This window comes from Epinephelus lanceolatus, chromosome 14 (genome assembly GCF_041903045.1).
Source record: "Epinephelus lanceolatus isolate andai-2023 chromosome 14, ASM4190304v1, whole genome shotgun sequence".
Lineage (NCBI taxonomy): Eukaryota > Metazoa > Chordata > Actinopteri > Perciformes > Serranidae > Epinephelus > Epinephelus lanceolatus.
The window spans coordinates 18647289-18671560 of NC_135747.1; the positions used below are offsets into that span (position 1 = coordinate 18647289).

General features: G+C 39.8%; 1 protein-coding gene across 1 annotated transcript in view; it reads left to right on the forward strand.

Annotated features, from left to right (window-relative positions):
* The first annotated feature begins 202 nt into the window (after positions 1 to 202).
* Positions 203 to 24272, forward strand: part of cps1 (carbamoyl-phosphate synthase 1, mitochondrial) — a 102102-nt gene continuing 78032 nt past the window's right edge. The window contains exons 1-18 of the mRNA XM_033617114.2: positions 203 to 476; positions 1473 to 1582; positions 1785 to 1929; positions 5435 to 5524; positions 5619 to 5675; positions 5767 to 5859; positions 6022 to 6111; positions 8449 to 8577; positions 9160 to 9266; positions 11676 to 11817; positions 12019 to 12096; positions 16017 to 16115; positions 16872 to 16967; positions 18075 to 18264; positions 18500 to 18657; positions 18803 to 18931; positions 21009 to 21153; positions 23209 to 23419. Of these exons, the coding sequence (XP_033473005.1) occupies positions 351 to 476; positions 1473 to 1582; positions 1785 to 1929; positions 5435 to 5524; positions 5619 to 5675; positions 5767 to 5859; positions 6022 to 6111; positions 8449 to 8577; positions 9160 to 9266; positions 11676 to 11817; positions 12019 to 12096; positions 16017 to 16115; positions 16872 to 16967; positions 18075 to 18264; positions 18500 to 18657; positions 18803 to 18931; positions 21009 to 21153; positions 23209 to 23419 (2195 nt within the window). The 5' untranslated portion in view covers positions 203 to 350. The remainder of the gene's footprint in view (positions 477 to 1472; positions 1583 to 1784; positions 1930 to 5434; positions 5525 to 5618; positions 5676 to 5766; positions 5860 to 6021; positions 6112 to 8448; positions 8578 to 9159; positions 9267 to 11675; positions 11818 to 12018; positions 12097 to 16016; positions 16116 to 16871; positions 16968 to 18074; positions 18265 to 18499; positions 18658 to 18802; positions 18932 to 21008; positions 21154 to 23208; positions 23420 to 24272) is intronic.

Consider the following 24272-nt stretch of genomic DNA (forward strand, 5'->3'; position numbering starts at 1 on the left):
ACTATCGTGTGCAGGGATTTAAACAGATGTGAATCCATATGAGAATCACAGGTTCTTCCCTCTCGTTTGACAAAAAAATAGGCGTTTCCTGAGGACCAATCGAAACGCTATGTGTTTAACGCGTTGAGAAAAACAACATCACAAAAGCCAATCACGAGCAAGTTCTGATGCTTTGGTTGAACTGTCTGTAATGACACGAGGAGCAGCTCCAAACTCATCCATTCATCTGTCTTCAAGGGAAAATTTAGACGTAGTTTTGCACTTTATTACAAAGTGTAAATATTGAATTCATTTTTTAATATCAGGAAACGTCTCGTTGCTACTTGTCAAAAAGTTTAACTTATGCTAATATGACAAAAATCCTCTTAGCGCACAGCGTTGTTAAATCTCTGAGACAAGGATGTGTGTTTGGCGGAAGAGTAGGAAACACGTCGGCCCTGCTGAGACTCCAAACTACTAAACTTTTTAGTGTCAAGGTAGGAAACGATGTGTGGGTGAAAACTATTGTTGTCAGCTGGTAAATGCACGAAACAAACTTTGTAAAGAGTTCACCAGAAGTGCTGCCAACGGAGCGCTAACGCTGCAGTATGCCTCTGAACTTCATGCCGAATCCCATAGAAAAATCTCTAAAGTCTGCAATGCCTTGCCTAAAAACAAATGTACAAACATATAAACAGTTGTTACAGCCTTTTATCAAAATCAGCAAGGCCTACTCCTATATTCGGCATAGATCCAGCACAACAAAAAGTTATTCTTTTAACATAACTCAAGCTGTTTTACCAGGTGTGATTCAGACGCTCCTGCAGTAGAAATGCAGCATGCTGTTCGGCAGAGCAGCGTAAAGAAGTTGAAAAAGTCGAATCTGCATTGAAATAAGCTCTGTCCGATGGACTATCATTACGCCGAACTGACAGTAGACTGGATGTGATTTAATAAAACATATTAAGTTATTTGTCTGAGGTATGTGCTTGCGATATTAAGAACGACTGCAGAAAATGCTGATTTTTGAATGCAGTTTGGAGCGGTGGCAGTCGAAAGAAACTAAACGCGTTAAAAAGTAAAATAAAAATGAATGTCGCACTGTTGAGTTGTTTTAGACTGCTGTCTCAGATAATTCGTCGCATGCAGCAGGTGGATCTCTGTGCATCATGTGTGTTAACCCGCAGGGAGAATTGCATCATGTATGAGATGTGCATTGATTACAACATCTGACAGACAGACAGACAGACAGGCAGACATTGACCGGATTTGTCTGTCTCAGCATTCACAGTACAATTCCCATTGTCCTGCAGTTTCAGCATCGAGTCCCACATCCATACTGGTTGCCATTACTCCTAAACTTAAAAAAGTCTGCAACACATCTGTTTCAAACTTTTGTCTTTGGTCTTTCCAAACTCGCTTCATATAAAGGGAATGCATTATTCTTGGGTGAGATTTATCTTGTCATCTGCCTGCTCTCTTTTAACTCCCAGGCCCAGACAGCCCACCTGGTCTTGGAGGATGGCACCAGGATGAAAGGATTTTCCTTTGGGCACGATGCCTCTGTAGCAGGGGAGCTCGTCTTCAATACCGGCCTGGTGGGGTAAGAAGTAGACATGCTGACATAAGTTGAACTAAGACAAAATTGTGCACTTGGACAAGTCCAATTTCAGGATACCAAATACTGAACAATCAACCCTGTTTTGAACCTGACAACCTTGCATTAAAGTGTATTTATTTAGTTTGAAAGTGATCGCAAAGTGCTGAAGATTTGCTTTGTCATCACCTCACGTTTCCGGTTTTAGGTATCCCGAGGCCCTGACTGACCCCAGCTACAGAGGTCAGATCCTGACTCTGACCTACCCTATTGTGGGAAACTACGGGGTGCCCAATAACCATGAGCTGGACAAGGTGGGCCTGAGAAAACATGTGGAGTCAGATCGCATCCAGGTAGGAAACCAAGTGGTGTTTTGGATGTGTCAGGCTTTGTGGAGGCTTCAGCGCTGTAATGTATTTATTACAAAGTTCTGCTTTGCTTCTGTTTGTCAGTCAGTGCTTCTCACTGGTCCAGACTAAGATATCTCAAGAACTGAGATGAAATGACGTGACATTTTTATAGGTGGTTGGGATCCCCAGAGGATAATCCCCACTGACTTCAGTGATGACCTTTTTCTTTAAGACATTTGTGGTTTTTAGTGAAATGACTCAAGTCCTATTAGCTTGATTGCGATGAAATGAACGATAAATAAGCATTTTCTAAAATGTCCTTGTGGAACTCTGGCACCTGTAGCATTGCCTGCATCTGTAACGTTGCTACAGTCAGACCAAGCTAAATTTGTGGCGTAAACAACACAGTGTTGAACATGCACCTAGAACAAAACCAGTTGTTCCTGTCATCAGCGCAACATTTTTTATCACCTACCTACAGAGAGAAATAGGTTGCCACCCATCTTATTTAATACCAGATTGTCCCGTATGTAAAATGTCTCTGTCTCTTCTGAATCAATACGAGACACGGTTAGTATTTTGGCACACAACCCACTCTTACTGCATATACTACATATGCGTGCCTAGAGTGACATTAGAAGTAATTCAACCAACAGAGTTTCAAGAGTGGAGAAGTATTAAATCAGAATTTGCGGAAGAGAAAACACCTAGAATAACAGGTCTGTTACACAGCGTCAGTACATGCTATCCCTGTCTTTCCCTGTCTGACTGGATTCTCAACGTACATTAGAAAATTACAGGTTATAAAATGAACGTTGAATGATGGGTTTGGTCATCTAGGCTGAGAATGTGTTACTGTTTAATCATGCTTCTTTTATATCATATAAAACAAATGCCTAAAGTTATTTATTTTACTACTACTTTATATAACTGGAATTGCTGTGTGCTGCTCAATTCGGCATAAATCAGCAGTCATAAAAAATGTCCAAACTGTATTGTTACAGCCAACAAGTGGAGTTTGGAAACATGACATGGAGCTAAAATTTGCACCGCATTATGTTAAATGTTTGCTGAATGTGTTAGTGTCTGTGCATGAGTCATAGGAAATCATAAATCATCTTTTAGAAGATGTAGTTGTTTACTGTTTACTTATATATAACATAGCAAGTCAAGTCCAGTTGCTTGGTTATAAAGGTAGCGTTAAACAGCCAGTGCTTTGAGATGGCTATCAGAGATTGCAGAGGTCTTGGAAAGAGGATTATCGTACCGTTAGCATACTGTTACGATTGGAAAGCACCAATTCCAGTTCAGCTCAGGAAGTCTCACCTATAATTCACACAAGGTTTCATGGGGGCTAGGAATATGGTGGATATCTCGAAGCGCTGCTAAGTGCAGATATATAGTGTTACCAGCATGGCTGTAGATGATTGGTCTTGTTATGATCCACTCATATTTAAACTTATTTTGCTGGCAAAAATGCAAAACCTTGACAGGATTAATTTTTCAGTTGTATTTATTTGCTACTTTCCTTAAGGGATGGATATATGCCACAGATGTGGACTCATACTGTAGTGTTTGCACACACATTTACAGTGCAAACAGCCATGCGGATGCAGGGATTATAAAATGGATCTAAGTCTTCTACAAAAGTAAATTGAATACCTTTGGAATTTGGATGACAGTATGTGAGCTGATCGGCATTTTTAACTATTTCCTGACTTTTTTTTAATAGACTAAACAATGAATACAATAATTGTCACATGAATCTGTAATGAAAATAATTGTTAGTTGCATAATATCAGCAGTGCAATAATACCATTTATATTCAATGAAAGACAACATAAACAGCAGAGGTAATAGACATATATTTGAGTGGTATTGACATTTGGTGGCGTAAGAGCGGATTTCTCTGTGTTTATTCTCGCATGTTCAGGATGTTCTGGCTTGCCCATACACATTTTAGGATCTTATGGCAGCTCTTGACATCATACATGTTAGGGACAAGAGCAACAGTAGCATAGCACAAAGCTTAGTTATGTACTGTAACGATGCAGTTCAAGGTTCAGCAGGTAACTTTTATAAAAGTAACTTTATGTCATATTTGCACATGCTGCGTGGCCCCGGCCCGTCCTGAAGCCGCAAGCTGAAGATAATGAGCTTTTCTGAGTGAGGGCATGTGCGGGGGAGGGGGCCAGCGCAGCGTGTGCATGAGCAGTGTTTAGCCCCATCCCCACTGCACAAAAAACCAACCAACACCCACTAACATCTGGCTTTTGTATGTAATGGGAAAGGTCACAATCAGCATTCACACCTGGGCCAAATGACGCTGCAGTAGTCACAGGTATTTATCGGCTCTGAAATACAACCTCCAGGTGAACACGCTTATTTTAGCCCCTTTAGTGGCAAGATGCAGTGATGGACCACAACAAAATATCATCTGTCTCCATTCAAGCCTGGCTCAAACATTGTTAGGGGCTGTGTTTTTTGCGCCCTCAGATTCATTGTTTTCAATGTAGACGCGCGGCAGACACTCAAACGCCAGAGCGACGCTGCTGCGGCACGCACTCATTCCCAAGTACCTGTTTTTCAGGGCTGGATGGCTGCACCCCGGAATAAACTGAGCTGGAAAGCAGCAGCATGCATCACATGTCATGTGATGGGGAACAACCAATCAAAACCGACAGATACCTTTACCTTCTTGCGCAAATATCAGTCTGTGGTAAATATAGGTTGGTTATTTAAGTGCTGGGCTGCCAGAGCTTTTCATCTGACCCATGGACGATATGCCCACACATTAATAAACAGCACCTGGAAAAAGATCAGCTTTGCACTCAAGTTTTCAGGTATATATGTGCCTAGCAACCACAGACACAACTTGCGGCTGTGCTCTTGAAAGCTGGCTCAAAAAAGGCACAAAAGTAGCACCCAGCGCCTGATCTCAGTTAAAGATGCAGCATGTGTACGGCCCCTTAGTGTGACTGCACCGAGTTTGAAAGAGATGTAGAAAAGAAGTAACTACCATAACATTTTCACTGGCCTCCATGCTACTTTCTGCTGTTTACTAACCTGTTTCCCAGCTTTTCTGTGACGTTGAACGTGACACACCAGTTAAAAAAACAGAAAGGAATACTCATCTGCTGCAGAGTATTGTACCCAGCTCATATCTACGTCAGGGAATGGAGTTTATAACGTATTTCTAGGTTTTCCCGTGTTTACAGAATCTGTGTACGTAAGCTAATTTTGGTGGGAAAGGGGTTTTGGTACTGCGTTAGAAACTCCTCAGCTCTAAATAGCTCTAAGTGGATTTTTGCATATGCCATTAGGAGCACTGGGAGGAGCCAGAGGAACTATTATTTCACAGATTATCTTTATTCTGTACCTCTATTATTATTGTTAAAATTATTATTTTCTTTTAAATGAAAGTTACCTGATGGACTGATGTACTTGGTGTCTTTTTAGTTTTACCTTTTTTTTTGCAAAGGTTGGTGTTGTGCTTTGATATTTCCAGGTATCCGGTCTTCTAGTTCAAGACTACAGTCACGAGTACAGCCACTGGAACTCTGTCAAGTCTCTGGGACAATGGCTCCAAGAGGAGAAGGTTTGGATTCAAGTCACCAAGTATCTGGTGTAATCTCAAAGAGTAGGACTCCGCTGCTGGGAAATTGACAAAGTTTACTTTCCTCCTTTCAAAGGTTCCTGCACTGTTTGGAGTAGACACCAGAATGCTGACCAAGATAATCAGAGATAAGGTAATGTCAATACACAGATACTGAACTACTACATCTTTAACAAAAGGACTGATTGATTATCACAGTTGTGTTGCTTGTGATTGCTCCTCAGGGCACAGCTTTGGGGAAGATTGAATTTGATGGGCAGCCTGTTGAGATATCTGACCCTAATCAAAAAAACCTTGTAGCTGAGGTCTCAACCAAGGTAACGCCTGTTTACTTATATGCTTAGCATCCTAAACAGATATTCTTTTCATTACACCAGATAAACTGAGCAAAATAGACCATCTTAGATCATAGTTTTTTCTCTCTACAGATGGTGTTGATTAGTGCTAACCTCTCTTTTCTGTGTCTCTCTACCCATTAGGAAATCCAAGTTTTCGGAAAAGGAAACCCAGTAAAAGTGGTGGCTGTTGATTGTGGTATTAAACACAACATCATTCGCCTGCTGGTTAAGGTGAGGAAAAAAAAACATCCTTGTTGTTGGCTGTGCATCCTCATTAGTTCACACTCTGATGCTTTTACGATGGAGCCCCAAATGACCTCCTCTGCACAAATATAGAAAAGAGGTCAACGCATGTCACATGTTTTCTGCAACCTGACCTGGAAAATAAGAGATGCTAATGTAAGGTCTAACAAGCTGTAAGAGATAGTGGGCCTCACTCTCTTGTTTATGCTCCATTTAATAGTTTGTTGATATTTATAGTGTTGATATTAGCTTGTGTTTGGTCATGATAGTAAGTCGGGAAAAGGAGCCAGCAGATTTCTAATGCAGTAGTCTGCTTTGTTTGTTTATACATTTTCCCCTTTTCATTTTTCTGCCTTTCATTGGTCTGTTGATGAATGTCTGGCTCTGTGAACATTCTCATTTATCAAATAATTTGTAAAATTAATAATAGCTAATGACTGCAACGCTGCTCTTTTATGGCTGAAAATAGAGTTTGTAGGACAAAATAAGATTTGGTTTTTCTTATTTCTGAAATCGCATCATGAACAAAGACACCAATATTATCATTTAGGGCTGGGAATATCAGATTTTCACGACATGATTATCATGGCCAAAAGAGTTTAGGATAATGTTATAATAGAAAAAGTTATGTCCTTATTTTGGGCAAATTATACTCAAAATACAAGTGAAGGGAGGTAAGGAGAGAATCTGTAACCATAACTGCACAAAGGTACAAAAAGAGAAATTGCCCTTAATGGATAGTGACAAGGCAACCTGATGGTGTTGGTGGAGGGAGAAAGCGAGAACAGAAAGGAACAGAAATTACGATATTATCACATGTGTATTATTAACATGATATCAGTATTATTTTTAAATGTCATGATTATTGTCAATATTGCTATATCACGACACCCCTATTATTAGGGATGCATGATTTATATCAGGCTGGTACATTATCAATAAGACTTTTGCTTTGTATTATGTGTTATTCAAATAAACAGCTGAAATAGTGCCAGTAATACAAATCTAGACTGCTTTCATTGACTTAACAAGGACAACGTCTTCACACCCTGATACAGTAGCTGGCATTACACCCATAAAGTTTACCAACTGCCAATAAACAAAGAGAAGAAGAAGACCAGCGAGTCAAACATGTAGTCGTTGGTGTGAAAGTCTTTCACAGTCTCAGAGGAAGACAACACAGTTGCATTGAGGGTCTGATCTCTGACCGCCATACTCCCCACAAGATCAGCAAACTTCCTGCCGTGGTTGAGCAGGTTATACACAACGCTGAAGGACCATCGCAGAAGCGTTAGCATGAGCTAAAACAGCAGCAGCGGCTCATATTTTTGTTCATTTTGCACGGTTTTTTTTTTCATTTTACTGCTAGCTATGAATTTAAGACCCATTAAAGGTAATTTACTTTCACATCCTGTATGATACTCATCTGTAGTGTAGGGTTATATGGGCGCAGGGGCGCTGAGGGGAGGTCATTTGTCAATACCCCAGATAACTTCCCTCTTTTTCCCAGCTTAATATTGGCATGAACAGAAGAGTCAGAACTGTATTTTGTTTTTGTTGCGTGAACAGTAGTGATGTCAGTCAAATTTGGTCAGGTCAGGGCTATGGAATACTAAATCATTCATATTTTCTCACTACATTTTAGCCTTTCTTATCCTCAGATGTGCTTAAACCACAGGCTATTAGGTTCTTTATAAAAAACAAAAATGTGAAAATATCGGTTATCATATCTGTATCAGCCATGAGAAGCAGGTAATTATGGGTTATCAGTATTGGCTAAGGAAAAACATACTGTGCCTCCCTAACTATTATCATTGTTAGAGAAATTTAACATTTGTTTTATTCAGTGAATGTATGGAGATCTTGGTCACTCCTGGAACAATCAGAGTATTCATGAAGATGTGGGTAGAGATCGGCATACTGTGTGCGTGTGTGGGTGCATGCTGAATGAATGGCGTGATCCGACGGACAAGGTCGTCAAAACGACCAGCCGACATCCTGACATAAGAGAAGTGCCTCTCGTTGTCCATCTCCCACATCTGTTGAACCAACCAAGACACTGTACTCGCCCTGCTCAACTCTGGTCATATTGAGTGGTTTAACATGCCACCTACGTTCACTTCTTTTTTCCACCTCTTCGGCAATCGCCAGAAGTAACAAATCTTCCTCCTACTCCGCTTCAAACATGTTGTTTTCCTCCTCCTCCTCCTCTTCCATCAACTCAAAAACTGCCATCTCCGCCCTTGTTGTTCTTGTGGAGTATGTACAGGGCTTTAGGCAATACCCTAAGATTACAGAGTGTCTCTGTATGTTCTCTGTGTGCAGAGGGGTGCAGAGGTGCACCTTGTACCGTGGGATCAGGACTTGATGAGTCTAGACTACGACGGCCTCTTCATCTCCAATGGACCAGGAGATCCGTCTCTGGCTCAGACACTGATCCACAATGTCCGCAAGGTAGAACATGGTGTTATTTATATATTTTAATGTCTGTGGACCGTTTGAGAATTAACCACAAGGAGTCGTAGGTATTAACAGTGCTGCATGCTGTAGTTTTTTTTGCTAAAAAAAAACAAGCCAGAATATTACAACCATAAGCAATGTTTTTACACTCAGGAGTAATCTAACCTATTCCTCTTATTATTATATTACTGTATTTATTATTTTCATTTACAGCAAGTAGAGTTTAGAGAGTCATATTATTTTAGGACCCTGTTTGTTGTTGAAGTTACAATATTGCGAAAGAAGATTTCACTTTTTCCACACCACAGATTATATTTATGTTGTTTGAAAGCCTATTTCTGCTCGTACGATGAAAAAAGAGATCATGTTGAGTCATTATAATGAAAAACTTCTTTAAAGTATCTTAAAATAATGAGAAACAATATGAAGCCAGTATTTCAAGAAAGTTTCTTATTAAAATGACTTAATAGGATCTTTTTTTTGTTACCACACTGGTGGAAATGGGCTTCTATAATATAATTATCTACAGTGTATCTTAAGTAAATGTTTTTTTTGTGTGTGTTTTGTCCTGTGAAGGTGCTGGAGAGTGATCGCCCCCAGCCAGTGTTTGGGATCTGTATGGGCAACCAGATCACTGCTCTGGCTGCAGGAGCTCAATCTTATAAGCTGCCTATGGGCAACAGGTGAACTTTTTGTTAGCTAGTAAGGCACCATATGCATGCTCTTTAAGAATACTCATAGAGATTTAAAGGTGCCCTGCTGACTTTTTTGTAAATGAACGAAAGGTATGTTTACATTTACTAGTCCATACCCATTGTGTGCACAGTTGCCCACATACTAGACTCACAAGTCAGTCTTTAGACGCTTTGCTTAACTAAAGACTGATGACTTTCTCCCTGATTTTGTGTTTAGATGGGCGGATACAATTTCAGAGTTTAAAAAACTCCCTACGTTGCAGAACCAATAGTAAATCTGCAGGGCGGTCCTTCGGTGGCTCAAAGTTAGTGGGTGTTTGTCGCGTTTGCGGTGACACATTCTCGCCAATTTAAAGAAACAAACATAATCTTTTACAAGGCCATGACTCATCCGTCTGGCCGGACTATAGAGGGAATCGCCTTGTTGTTTACAAATACTTCTGGGTAGAAAACCAGCAGAGCTTTTAGCTATATATATAGCCTATATATCACATTTTTCACATCACTGTATCACCGTTTGGACTAATCCGATTTTTGTAAAGTCTATAAACACAACGATTGAACAAACATTATTTCTTAGCCGTTAGCAGTGTCTGTAATAGGTAATAACTCATTAAACGGTCCGTGAAAAAAATATCTTTTCCAGCGGATATCTTAGTTACAACATGATTGAGCTAGCAAAGCAGTTTTGTGTTGCTACGTGTGGTATTTATTCAGTTTTGGGAAATCACGATGTCTAGAAAGCATCAGTGGCTGCAGCTGACAGGGACAGCTAACACTTGCAGCAAAGCTAACATCTGGACGTCATCTGTTAAAAGCCTCCCGTTGTCGGATACGACATGAAACTACTCCAGTTAGCTCAATCATGTTGTAACTAAGACATCCGCTGGAGAAAATATTTTCTTCACAGATGAGCACAAGTTTGATAAAACGGAGTTTAATCTCTTGGCATCCATTTTCAAGCTCTCTGTGTGTTTGTTTCCTTGCGGACGAGAAAAGGGGGAGCGCACATTTCCGAGAAGGCGTGTCCTTTTCAAAAATGCAAGAGGCGTTGCTTTGTTGCCGGTCGTTTTCGCTGGTGTGTTAAACACACTTTAGAAAGGAGTGTACCCAGACTATCAGAAGGTGGAGATCTCTGATTGTCATTAGTAGTTGAAGTAGCATGTTGAAAGGCAGATAGTTAAAGTGTTTTTATGTTGTATTGACTTAAAAGTGGGGCGCACTGGTAGTTCACATGGGAAAGGTGCGGTTTGCCCTTGTTTCAGCAGCATACCATACCATGACTTAGTCATAAATTTGAAAAAACCAACAACATTGGTCCACAGGGGGAGCAACAGCGTTAAATCGCATTTTAGCCATATTTAAGCATTTTTCTGTTGTTATAGCGCCACCCAGTTGCCAATTAGAGTTACATTTCTCCAGTCACCTTGAGGCGTCCTGTTCTACATATCTACCAAGTTTAGTAAAAATCGATTTGGCAGTTAGGCCTAGATAAGAAATTAGCTCTCTAGCGCCCCCATTTTATTTGATGGGGTCCATAATGGAGGGGTCCCCTCAGATTATGTGTGGTCATATGCCTACAAAGTTGCGTGGTGATCGGTGAAACCCTTGAGATGTTATACACCTTTATGTGATGAGCCACGCCCTCCGCAATATTCATTGCCTTATAGAAGCTCAGTTTTAGTAAGTTTTCCAACTTTTGCCAAGAGGGAACTTTAGATATTGGTCCCTAGATTATGTTCACTGAGTTTCATGCAGATCGGTCAAACTTCCTAGGAAGAGATCGATTTGAAGTGTTTTTCAAAAAATTCGAAATGGTGGAAAATCTATATCACCGGAAGTTATGGGTTCTTGAGGCAAATTTGTTCCTCATGAGGAGAGGCATCTCTGTGCAAAGTTTCATGTCTCTAGACATACGGGGCATGAGATATGCCCATTCAAAGTTTGCTATAGCGCCCCCCTTTGGCCAATTGATGTAATATTGCTTCATTCACATCCTCCCATGACCCTCTACCACTGTGCCAAATTTCACATGGATTGACCAAGTCAGTGAGGAGAAAAAACGTGTAACAGACACACCCACAGAGTTTTCATCATTATATAGTAAGATTGTTATTCACCAGAACGCATGGTGTGTCCTGAAGTGTCACGAATGTCTCAAGTGCATTTCCTTCCTTATAAAACATTTGCAAAGTCAACATATTTTAAATCCAGCATTGTTTACAGCCATGTTTACTAGCGTGCATTCTTCTTCTCTGCTTTTGTTGGCACATTGCAGCATATCTTGGTTCAGTGGAATAGGACTGTGTAACCTGTCAACTGCATGCATCCACATGCATGTGCAGGGGATAAATAAGCATAAATTACTGTGTTTTCTGCATATCTGTGACTCCCCAGGGGCCAGAACCAGCCAGTGCTGAATGTGATGACGGGTCAGGCCTTCATTACAGCGCAGAACCACGGCTACGGTATCGACAGCCAGTCCCTGCCCCCAGGGTGGAGCCCGCTTTTCATCAACGCCAACGATGGCACCAATGAGGTTGATTTCACTCAAAGACAACAGGGCGTTTTGATATTTTTGTGGATAAAAAGCACCAGTTTCTGCTGTCCACAGACCTTGGCCTCTAGAATAACACCTTACAAAAACAGACTCACCTGTTTCTGAAATGTGAACAAATGAAATGCAAAATACTGTTGGCTGGATTTCAGGTTTCTTGTATCAACTCTGCATATTTTTCAGGGCATCATGCACAACACTAAGCCTGTTTTCACGGCCCAGTTCCACCCGGAGGCTAAAGGCGGTCCCACTGACACAGAGGTAATTAAAGACTTTGACAGTGCTGCATACCTGAATGCTATACTAAAGTTAAGAAGTAAAGATATCTTCACAGGATGCTCCTCTACCATTAAAACAGGATTTGTCTAACTGAAGTGGTCATTCATTTCTATGTATATTGTATGTTTTCCAGACATAGTGGTAAAAAGTAAAGGAATATATACGCAGTGATCACTGACAATGAGAGATGTGATCATATGTGGTGCATCAGGGCCACAGCTGCCTGTCCCCTTCCCTACAATAAAGCGCTGATGACTCTGTGCTGCAGCTCTTGTCTCCCACGTGACAGGTGAGGGCTGCGGTTCAAGTCCTGGTCAAAATATGTTGTAACCGCTGTCGTATTAAGGCAGAATAATAAGACCTGTCCTCTCTACCAAAACATGTAGTTTTTGAAATAAGGAGTATTTTTCCACTCTACTTTTCTAAAATTTAAACCAAGTTGGATCTCAAAAAAAGCTGTTTTATGCAGCCTGTGGCCGTCCCAGTGTATTTGAGTATGAAAAATCAGGCAGGACGAAAACGTTTTAAATCCTAACTATTAACCCTTTGAAACCTGAGCAAATTGGCTTGATTTCTTTTAGAAACATCGCAAGAAGGCAACGAAAGAAGAATGATGAAAATTTGCAAGAAATTAGTAAAAAGAGAAGGAAAGACAGGAAGAAAGTTGACAACAAACAAACAAGGACATGACCTGAGAAGAGTGCTTCAGAATGATCAGAATTATGTAACATAATTTTAAAATGAAATAATGATAATAATAATAATAATAGTAATAATAATAGTAATGATAATAATAATATTAATAATAATTTTAAATATTGTTCTCTCCTAGCTTTTTCTTTTTTATCCTATTTTTTTAATAACTTTCTAAATCAATTTAATTTTGATTTTCAATTTACTGTATTTAAATCTCTTTTCTTGCATTTGTGGGACATTTCTTACCAAGTTGCTCATTTTTATAAAGCCATCACACCAGTTTGCTGTCAAGGTTCAGGGGTTTAAGTACTTGCAAAATGGGTCTGAAAGCAGCACAGGAAAAGTAATGTCACACCAGGTTTCAAAGGATAAAGCAATGTACAAGTAACACAAATGTTTTTATGCCTTTGTGCCGGTGACAGGTTGTGGCCAGCAGCATTATGTTTAGTTAGTGTGTCTACAGGTCATTAAAAAGTTTTAAAATGTCTTAAATTCAGTGTTACAATAAGGCTTTAAAAGGCATTAAATAGTCTTGAATTTGAGTTTGTGAGGTCTAATTTCATATTTTCACAAAAAGAAATTAAAAAATGGATATGAGTGAAGCCTTTCTATGTAATAGTCCACATTTCTAATGTTACAATCTTACAAAAAACCCATAATACTGTCATTTTACTTCATACTTGGACTTACCTGTTGGCAAAATGTAGATTGACTCACCATTTTCCTACGTAACACTGAAATCTGCACAATACCACATACAGTGGTGGAAAAAAGTTTTCGGACACATCGGTATTTCGGTGAAATATTGCATTAAGAATCACTTTTAGGTCTTCAAGTGCAATTTCTTTTCATACAGTCACAGCCAAAATACTAAATAAATCCTGAAAAAGCCATTAAAAACTTAAAATTGATTGGTTCCATAAAAATACATAAGAAATTTTGAGTATTGGGTCATTTTGGTACCAGTGATGAAGGTCGTTCTTTTTATTAAAAGACACAATTTTTGTTGCCAAGCTTCGTGTCTACATAAAGCCAGCACATTTCAAAGTTCTTCAGACACAAAAATGGCTAAAACAAGGAACCTAACGCAGGAAACACGTCTGAAGATAAAGATTCTCAGCCAGGAAGGGTACAGCTGCCGCCAGATAGCCAGGAAGTGCAGATGCAGTCCTTCAGCAGTTGGATACACTCTGCAGAAATACAGGCGAACCAACAGCTTGGAAGACAAACCAAGATCTGGGCGTCCAAGGGTTTCTTCAGCAAGAAATGACCGCATCCTGATCCGCATGTGCAGGCAAAACCGCCGAATGACATCACAGGAGCTTCAGCAGCAGTGGTCAAACCAAACTGGTGTCCAGTGTTCCACCCGCACTTTACGTGGCCGACTTTTAGATCATGGCTTAAGGTCCTACAAGGCTATCAAGAAGCCCCTGATCAATGAGAGACAGAGGTTAGCCCGGCGTCGTTGGGCCCAGGCTCAAGAACTGGACAGCCAGGAACTGGAAGAAGATTTTGTGGTCAGATGAGTCCAGTTTCCAGCTTTATCTTCCTCCTACTAATGTGAGGGTACGCAGAAGGCCAGGCGAAGCATTATCTCCAGCATGTACAGTACCTACTGTCAAGCATGGTGGGGGCAGTATCATGGTTTGGGGATGCATGAGTGCTGCTGGTGTTGGTCATCTCACTGTCTGTGATGGCACATTGAACTCTACCAAGTATTGTACGATTGTCGAAACCCACATGCTCCCTTCTGCGCGTGCACTGTTTCAACAAGATAATGCCCCTTGTCACACATCCAGGGCCAGTAGAACTTGGCTGCAGGAGCACAGTATCCAGGTCTTAGAGTGGCCAGCTCAATCCCTGGACATGAGCCCCATTGAAAATCTGTGGTGGATTATCAAAAGGTCTGTTTCAAAGCATAAACCAAAGAATTTAGAAGAATTAAAAGCAGTAATTCAAGAAGAATGGGACAAGATTACCCCTCAACAGTGTGAAAGGCTCGTGGGGAACATGCCAGCCAGGATTAGAGCTCTACTACGTGCCAATGGCAGAACTACTAAATATTAATTTGATGATGGTTTATTTATTTTTTTGTTCAGTTTTGAACACATTCTCTGTTATTTGTTGACTTTGATACCGACAATGTTGAGAACTGACATATTGAAACTATCAAGAATTTAGTTTTGTTAGTTTTTCTTGTAAACAATAAACAAAAAAATATAATTTGTATTTGTTTGTATCTGTCTAATGCAGCCACACCTTTTGAAACACAAAAAAGATTTTTCCACAAATATTTCATGATAATATTTGAGATTGTGTAAAATTTTAAGGGTGTCCGAAAACTTTTTTCCACCACTGTATATATACTACTTACCCTTAATGCTTACCTGGGATGCTTTAATAAGTAAAAAATGATCGGTCCAAAAATCTGTCCTAAAGTTGGTTAAATGTGTCTTGAATGGGTCTTAAAAGCATTCATTTGGACTGTCTGACACCTGTAGACAGCCTGTTAGTTGTCCGTCCATCGCATTTTTCCCAAGAGCCCCTTGAGGCAATTTCTGTGGCACCACGTCCAGTTGGACTCAACAATGAACTGATTAGATTTTGATGCTCAGAGGTTACTGTGACCTCACAAAACACTTTTTCATTTCTCAATTCATACACTAATTATGACAAAATTTAGCACAGATGTCTTTATATCCACAAGGTCAAAGGTCAGCTTCACTGTGACATCATGATGTTCTGCAAAAACTATTTTCTAACCATTACTCAGGACGATAACTCAGGACCAGAAGGGGAGGCAGTAATTCTAGTTTAGTTTGTTTATTTAAACTAATTTGATTGATAAAATTAATGTCGTTATTTTCCTCTGTACTTTCTCTGTACATTTTAATGCAGACATACTCTTTTTAGGAAAGAACAGTCTGATCTGAAAGTTTCCTCATGGTTTTTGCTCGTCCACGTACAAGTAAACGAAAGTAACCTCAGGAAACAGTCAGCTTAGGGAAATCTGTTCCATCCCAAACCTTGTAACCTCAGGCAAAGCTTGGTCTTTCTAAAACACCACCGTGTTTTCACTGCATAAAGTAGTGGAAAATGTTAGTTCAATATTTGCAGGAGGGTAACAAACACTTAAACTTAGGTTCCTCCTAATAAATGTACTATTCAAACTGTCTTTATGTTGGTATTTTTCTTTGTGTCCACAGTACCTCTTTGATGCCTTCATGTCCCTGATCAAGAAAGGAAAAGATGCCAATATATTTTCAGTAATGCCGAAGAAGCCAGACATTCCGCCCAGAGCCCAGGTACGCACAGGTTCTGCAGGTTTAGGTTTTATAAACAACATGTGATTTTTAGGTGTGTTCAGGATTAACTGTCTCAGGGTGTGAAGGTTATATAAATAGGTAACTGTACAAGGAAATGCCAGGATGTAGTATTTCACAGGTTAGTAACTAAACTGTTTAACATCATTATAATGATGCGCTTCATGTCAACCAGCCAGAGCTAAAAGGAGGGAGTGATTAATTTACTTATTTTATGTTTGATTAGTTTCATTTTCTGCTTTTTGTTTTATTATCTCAACACTTCGTCTGTGTGTGTGTGTGTGTGTGTGTGTGTGTGGTTCTGACGTTTTCTTTTAACAATATGTATGTTGACATAAAGTAAAGATTTAAATAATTTTTTGAAATTAAAAAATGATTATAAAAAAAGGAAGGGGGGAGAAACCAAAGTGATGAAGCAGCATAAGAAGCATTCAAGAAAAGTAACTGGAGTGGATGCTCTAGATGAACAAGAACCTTGGCTTTCAAGGAGGGGATTAAAATAAAAAAAACTAAAAACTTAAAGAGAGCACTCCTGGGGGCGGGGTAGATGCAGTGAGCTCACCTAAGTATGCATCGACAGTCTTTGTGTAATTACTCTCAGTGCCATAGGGGGGAGACAAAAGCTTCACACTCCAGCTTTTAATATATTTATGTTTCCTTGCAAATAGAGTTTCATGCTGCCCATATTGCATGGTGTTAAATACTGTGTGTATTGTGTGTGTATTTGTGTAAACGCAGGTGTCAAAGGTGCTTGTACTGGGTTCTGGTGGTCTGTCTATTGGGCAGGCTGGAGAGTTTGACTACTCTGGATCTCAGGCCGTCAAGGCCATGAAGGTAAGAGGAAACAAGTTAGATGTTAATGTCTGGCCGAAAAGTTCCCAAAAAATATATTATACAATTTACTGCTTTCAGTGCCAGCTGTTTCAGAAAATAACTGGTTTTAAAAATCAAATAGTTTATGTTTGACCCTTTTTAAAAAGATGTATGTGTGTGAAAATGAACGGCTTTGGTGTTACGTGAGTCTGACGGCTGAGTTTGTTTTAATGGTCTTTTCAAAGTATTTGTCGGAAATTACAAAAATAAATTCTTTAACATTTAAAATAGAGGGTTTGAAAACCTTCAGATGACATTTTATACATAAAAAAACTTGAATAATTTGGTGTACAAACTGTATGGTACCCATTTTAGTTCCCGTGGAATTAATAAGCCATTTTCACAGAGGACATTTTCACACGTTGCAGTAGGGAAAACACACAGGTGTGAATAATGAAATTAAGGAGATTGAATCCCATTTAGCTAACTGGGACACTTGAATAGAACGTAGCCATAGTGAAAAGAATATTTCACCCTCCAAATGATCAGTTGTGTGTCAATTACTCACCCCATGTAATATTGAATTATTGAAGAAAACTTTTTCCCACATGTCTAAACAGTGAACGAAGAATCTAAAAACGGTGATTATTCAGGAGAAATTGAGGAGTAAAAGGGGGGCCATATTTAACAACAGCAAAATTCTATCAAAGCATCTGTTAAGAAACTCTCACACAACTCGTGCTGTATAATCTAAGCCTCATTTATCCAGTCATATGCTCAGTTCTTCCCAAACACATGCGTTTTTGCCAAAACCTTACAATTTTAAACACTGGGAGTACAAGAAGTGTGCCTGGGGAAGCCCGCCCCTTTGAACTCTGCTCATGCAATCCATTGAATAGAGTTCATACACACACTTTTACTCCTTTTTCACAGATGTCTACTGTGAAAAAGGTCTGTTGTCAAAGGTTACATTTTAACCTACAGAAATAAATGGCATGCTGAAAAACCACAGTAGCACATTTACATTGAAAGACACAGCTGTTGTAAATGTGAGAATGAAGACTGATCATCATGCCGTGGGTTACTTTTAAATAAACAATAATTAACCTTGTGGACGTGTTGCTGTAGGAGGAGAACCTGAAGACCGTGCTCATGAACCCAAACATCGCCTCGGTCCAGACCAATGAAGTGGGCACCAAGCAGGCCGACTCAGTCTACTTCCTGCCCGTCACGCCAGAGTTTGTAACTGAAGTCATCAAGACCGAGCGTCCAGATGGCATCCTGCTCTCCATGGGTGGACAGACTGCACTCAACTGCGGTGAGATGTGTGCACCTGTTTGCGTCAGTGTGTGGGACTGCTAATTTTGTGGAGATCAGGTAGGCGAACACACTGACTGTGTGTCAGGAAGGTTAAGAGGTTAAATGTATTGTGGAGTTCTCTGCAAGACACGCACACTGACAGGGTTGGACATGACTCACTAACTTTATGGATGCATTTATATATTTTTTAGATTGCTTAACCATGCATCTGTGTGGATTGGTGCTGTGTTCAGGAGTTGAATTATTCCAGCGTGGTGTCCTGGAGCAGTATGGTGTGAAGGTCCTGGGAACCCCGGTGGAGTCGATCATGGCCACAGAGGACCGACAGCTTTTTGCTGACAAACTGATGGAGATCAATGAGAAGATTGCACCTAGTTTTGCTGTGGCATCTGTAAGGATCCAATAACAAGAAATAAATCTCCCTCTGAGACAAATTATATATCCATATTGCATGATACAGTGTTGATATATTCTGTATTTTTAGTAAATGGTCAAGCAGGGGGGATTACAGTGTAATATCTGTGTGCATCTCTCAGGTATCTGATGCCTTGAATGCGGCAGAGCAGATCGGCTACCCAGTGATGCTACGGTCGGCCTATGCTCTTGGAGGTCTGGGATCCGGTCTGTGTGCCAATAAAGAAAGGCTGGAGGAAACTGCCCACAAGGTCAGCATAAATGGTGTAGGGATGGTGGAGGCATCTGGGCACAATTATAACTGTTATTCTGTGTAATCTCTGTTCTTTGCATGTGATTGATGATGCAGATCAAATCAGAAATTAAAGCATTTTTACCCAGACGTCTACTGACAAACTTTTTTTAGTTCCATCCCATGTTTACAGCATTAACCTGCACAAAGATAAAAGCTTTGAAATTGTTTAGATATGTTTCTTTGGTGCTCTGCCAAGAAGGGAATAGTTTGCTGTTGCTTAGCAACATTCTTTTGTGCTCGTCCGGTATCCAGCACTATGTCTGACAGCCGAATTGGTTATAATCTGTGATCACAGGCTGCAAAATGAACGGTCTGTGCCAGACTGTTTTAGATCAGTGCATACTTTTTATTTTATGCTTTAGGTTCTGCTGCTCTCCTCGTTTTGTATTTAAAAGTATTTTTTTTGTTTCATTTGGAAATTTCAATGGCAAATGTTCTTTTTTTTTCCCAGTTATGCTCAGTGGCTGTTTACAGCTTTGTATCAAGTGTAGAGCAGAGATATAGTTCACAAGGTCTTTGTCTAATCAAATACATACAATACAATACAATACAGATGAAATGAAAAATGATTCACCTTAACCTTGTGTTTGCAGCAGCAACTCAAAAGAGCATGTTTATTTCTATCTCTCGCATATGCACCAGTGCAAAATGTGGCAACCACATTTTGTTCCAGGCAGTCCACGTCTCAACAAATGAAAAAGATTTGCATATGTTCTCTTGTGTTGTAGGTAAAAAGACATTCAGGGAAGCTGCAACCTTTTTGTTTCTTTAGTTAAAGTGTAAACAGACAACTTTCCTCCCCCTAGCATTTCCAAGTGCTATAATTATTGGTGCTGCTGTTTCAAAGACAACCGGAGCGCTTTGCAACACAGGACAAAACATAGGTTTATTCATTCACTGACTCTCTAATGGAGGCATGAGAGCAGACAGAAATGGTGCCAGGATGCCAGCCTGACTGGATCGCCGGTCAGCCTTCATTTTCCCAGGAGATTTCATACCCGGTGGCACACAGAATTCGCAAAGTGAAAGTGAGGCTTATAGGGAACCACTCTAAACGCAGATGGTGTCATTCTATAGCCATTACACTGTGCAATCAACATTTACTTCATAATGGTACGTTAAAGGGAAAAACGTGTCTATTGGCAGATAAAGTATACTTAAAACAATAAAACAAACAAACACAAAGCACATTTATTGTTTATCTGAAAAAGTAGCTTTTCTGTTGAGACTGTGGTTTGGAAGTTCTTGGGAAAAAAGCTTGTATCGGCACATTAATGTAATCTGATGCAATCCATTACAGTGATAACAAGACACCACAGTATACATGTGGCTGTGAGGTTGAGAGTTTCAGTTTTCGGTGGGACTGTGAGAGGCGTTTGTTCAACTTTATGGTAATTATTTAGAGTGTAATTCACGGTGTGGGTGTGCTTAGTCGCATTATATAGTTCAGTATGATAAAGTTATCCGTCTCTGTGTGCACAGCCATCTGTTTGACTCTGCTCATATGCAAAAATGTTTCCTTCCTTTGATGACCACTGGGTTTACATTAAGATTCATGGGGGTGTTATGCCACATGCAGTATCTCCCACTGGAAAGGAAATTAGGCACAAAAAATGCCTGTGTGACAATTTATGGTGTTAAAACATTGGAGGAAATAGTTAATTAGTGCACATTAACTTACATTTGATTCTTAGTTTTGAGTAATGAGTTGTAATTGCTAAAATATATCACCCAATCTGTTTTTAATATCATTGTATGTGTGTTAGTCGCATTGTTGGCATTCAGAAAGATCAGTCAGTGTGTGAGCTGCAAGTGTTAACATGCAGTGCTCACATTACATCCCATATACATTGCAGTTTTATAATGATGAAGCATTATTAGATGGTAAGCACATGCGTAAAATCACCACCACTAGATATTGTTTTAAATTATGTTTTTCCCCTTTTCATATTAGTATGTCAACCAGCTGTGTAAAGGCTAATACAGACACGCTGCATCTAACCTGATGATATCCTGTGCATACTGTGCTGCAGGCTCTGGCTATGAGCAGTCAGATCCTGGTGGAGAAGTCTTTGCTGGGCTGGAAGGAGGTGGAATATGAGGTGGTGAGAGACGTGGCTGATAACTGCGTCACCGTCTGCAACATGGAGAACTTTGACCCATTGGGCATTCACACAGGTACTAAAGCATACATTACATACTGATGTGTTCACCTTCAGACTGTTGTGCGCTGTTGTGGGATACTAGGTTCAGTATCATGTTCTTACTTTTGTTTTAGTGTGATTGAGTCAGTTGTATTGCTGTTGTTTATGTTGACCGAATTTAATGTGAACCTGGCAAGATGGTATCGATGTTTGTGACAGCTGTTGTCCTTGTGCCATTTCTTCGTCTTGTTTCTGTAGAAACAAAGGCATCAAGAGTTCATACTTGAGTTTCCACTCAAGCCTGTGGCTTTAATTTAGTTCTCAAAGCCAACATCCACAACTTGTACAGACTGGGGCCAGCTTGATATCTAGTGGTGTAAAAAAATATCGATAGGTTGAAATATCGCGATATTTCGTTTTGCAATACTGTATTGATTCTCAAAAGTATAAACTGTTTACACAGATTATATGCATAATAGCAACATGGTGTGTTCTTTATACCATGAGTTTTCCATAAATTAGATTCTTTTGAAAAAAAAAAATCATTTATCGCTTTGCTTAAAGTATTGCAATATATTGAATCGTCGCCTCTGTATCGCGATATGTATCGTATCCCTAGATTCTTGCCAATACACACCCTTAATGATATCAGATTTTCACTATACAGTTATCGTGGTCAAAAGAGTTCATCATAACGATAATATCGCGATATCTGTAAAAAAATAAATAAAAAAATGGAGAAAACAAAACAAAATGCTATCAGTCACACTTACCTTTAACGTTGTTTATTGTGCATTTTGTCCCTTTTTTGGCAAATTAGTGACGCTCAAACTGTAGAGGGTTTAGAGAGAATCTGTAACTAACTGTATAAAGGTGTACAAAAAGAGCAGTTACACTTAATTGATAATGACAAGGCAACCAGATTGGGAGGAAGTCAAAGCAAGAATGGAAAGAAATGGAAATGGTTCAAAAGGTGCTGGACTATTTACACAGTATTGTCATATGTACATTATTAACATGATACCAGTATTGAATTTTCAAATATCTAGGTTAACTACTGGTATATCGCAACACCTCTGGTACAGATTTGTTTGGTGTGAGTGGTCTTAAATTCCGAAGGAAAAACAGAAAAGTGTGTTTTCTTTTGTTTTAACTAAAATGTGATAATCTTTGACCCCTGAGCTTTTCCTGTATAACAGTAGATAAAAACTTTGCAAACCAAATTTTACAGGTTGCAATGCCAGTTGTAATTTTTTTTTATGCAGATTTTTTTTTGTTTGATTTTTAATGATTTCAGGCACTGTACAGCGACTATACATGTACAGAATTCTAATTCAGATGACTCAAGCTTTGATGTTTCAGTAAATAAAGTCATACACAGTGTATTCTTTCAGGTTAAGCACACAGCATTCAGAGCATTAATATAGCAGCAAACCTCTATTTAGTATGTTAAGATATAGTGTAATATTGACATCTCAAGCAGATAATGAAGTCAGGCTACCCTCTGTTTGTGTTGTAATACGAGCTTCTCTGTGTATTGTGGTAGACAGTCTGGCCGCACGTACATGTGAGTCCCTGTGTGTGTATCCCCCTGGCTAGTTAATGACCACTGCTCTGCGCTGGGCTCATATGGCGATCACTGCTGATAACAGTGTTGTTGTGAAAACATAACGGCCACACACCAGTTCCCCCCCATGTTAACATTGTTAGTTTTGTCAGCACTGTTGATGTTGTTTGTGCTGTGAGCACCATGAGCTGCTAGCTGCTGGCTCAACCGCTCTCATGTTGAGAACCGTGTGCAGACATCCCACCTCAGACTCTGAAACATGCTCTGAATGTGCTATACAGCTCCTTTCAAATCTCAGAAGAAAAGGAAACTGCTCAGACAAGCATTTACAACAAACAGGTGAAGATGCTTTACATGGGATATGTGCTGATCCTTGTTTTTAAATCCAAATCCATGTGAGAAACAGGCTTTTGTTGCTTTATATGAAGCTCAGTAACCAAAACAACAAGGTCAGAGTCTGTTAATGCTGCCTTAAACCTTTAAATCCTTCCTCTTTCTCTTCCTTTTCTCCTTCTTCTTCAGGTGACTCCATAGTGGTGGCACCGAGTCAGACCTTGTCCAACGAGGAGTACCACATGCTCCGTGAGACGGCCATCAAAGTGGTTCGTCACCTTGGCATCATAGGCGAATGCAACATCCAGTATGCCCTACACCCGTCATCCCTGGAGTACTGCATCATTGAGGTTAACGCCAGGCTCTCCAGAAGCTCCGCTCTGGCATCCAAAGCCACTGGGTGAGAGAATACATGTATACAAACAAGAATGCGCTGCTAGTAGGCTGGTGATGCAACATGTATGTATGTATGTATAGCAGACAATAAGCAATATATAGCATCATGGGTCTTCAAGGACTTTCCCATGGAGAGTAATTATTAGATCAGTTGAGCTCAGGGATGAGGGATTCTGGGCTTCAAAAATGCCCCCAAATTGAATCAGTTTGGCTGTTTGACTCTCACAAACTAACTGTGGTTGTACTGCAGTGGTGCTAAAATGGAAGCAAATCTTGTGCTGTGGACGGGGAATTCTTTAGCTAGTATTTTAAATGAATATCTACCAATGCTCTATCATTTGACTATCAAACAGTCTCCCACTGCAGATTTGAAATTGTAAAAAGGTTTGTAGTTCTTCATGGAGAAAGTGATTTACGTGATCTTAAATTAATGTGTTTCACAATGGAATTCAATAGCATCAAGTTTCTGTGGGTAAACAAAATCAAAATGCTCAAAGACACCTCTTAAAACACTCCTGCAGCGTTATTCACTGATCCATCTTGTAGACACTCTAACTGTGTCTCCCTCACAGCTGTTTCCTGAGGAGGTTTATGTTTTGTATCTCATCAGTGGGACTTGTATCCTCAGTGGCATCAATTTTCTACACAACATAATTTCACAAGATATAAATAGGTTGGATTTTACTTTCGAGGATGGATTTCTACAATTGTTTAGCTGGGGTAGGCAGTTTTATTTTGTGGTATTGTGCAAAAATCCTGTGGAAAATTTATACTCAAGCACTGGTAACAACTGCCTACACTGCAAAGCAACCCTAAAGAGGATGATGGACTTATCAGAGAGAGAGTCTTAAAGATAG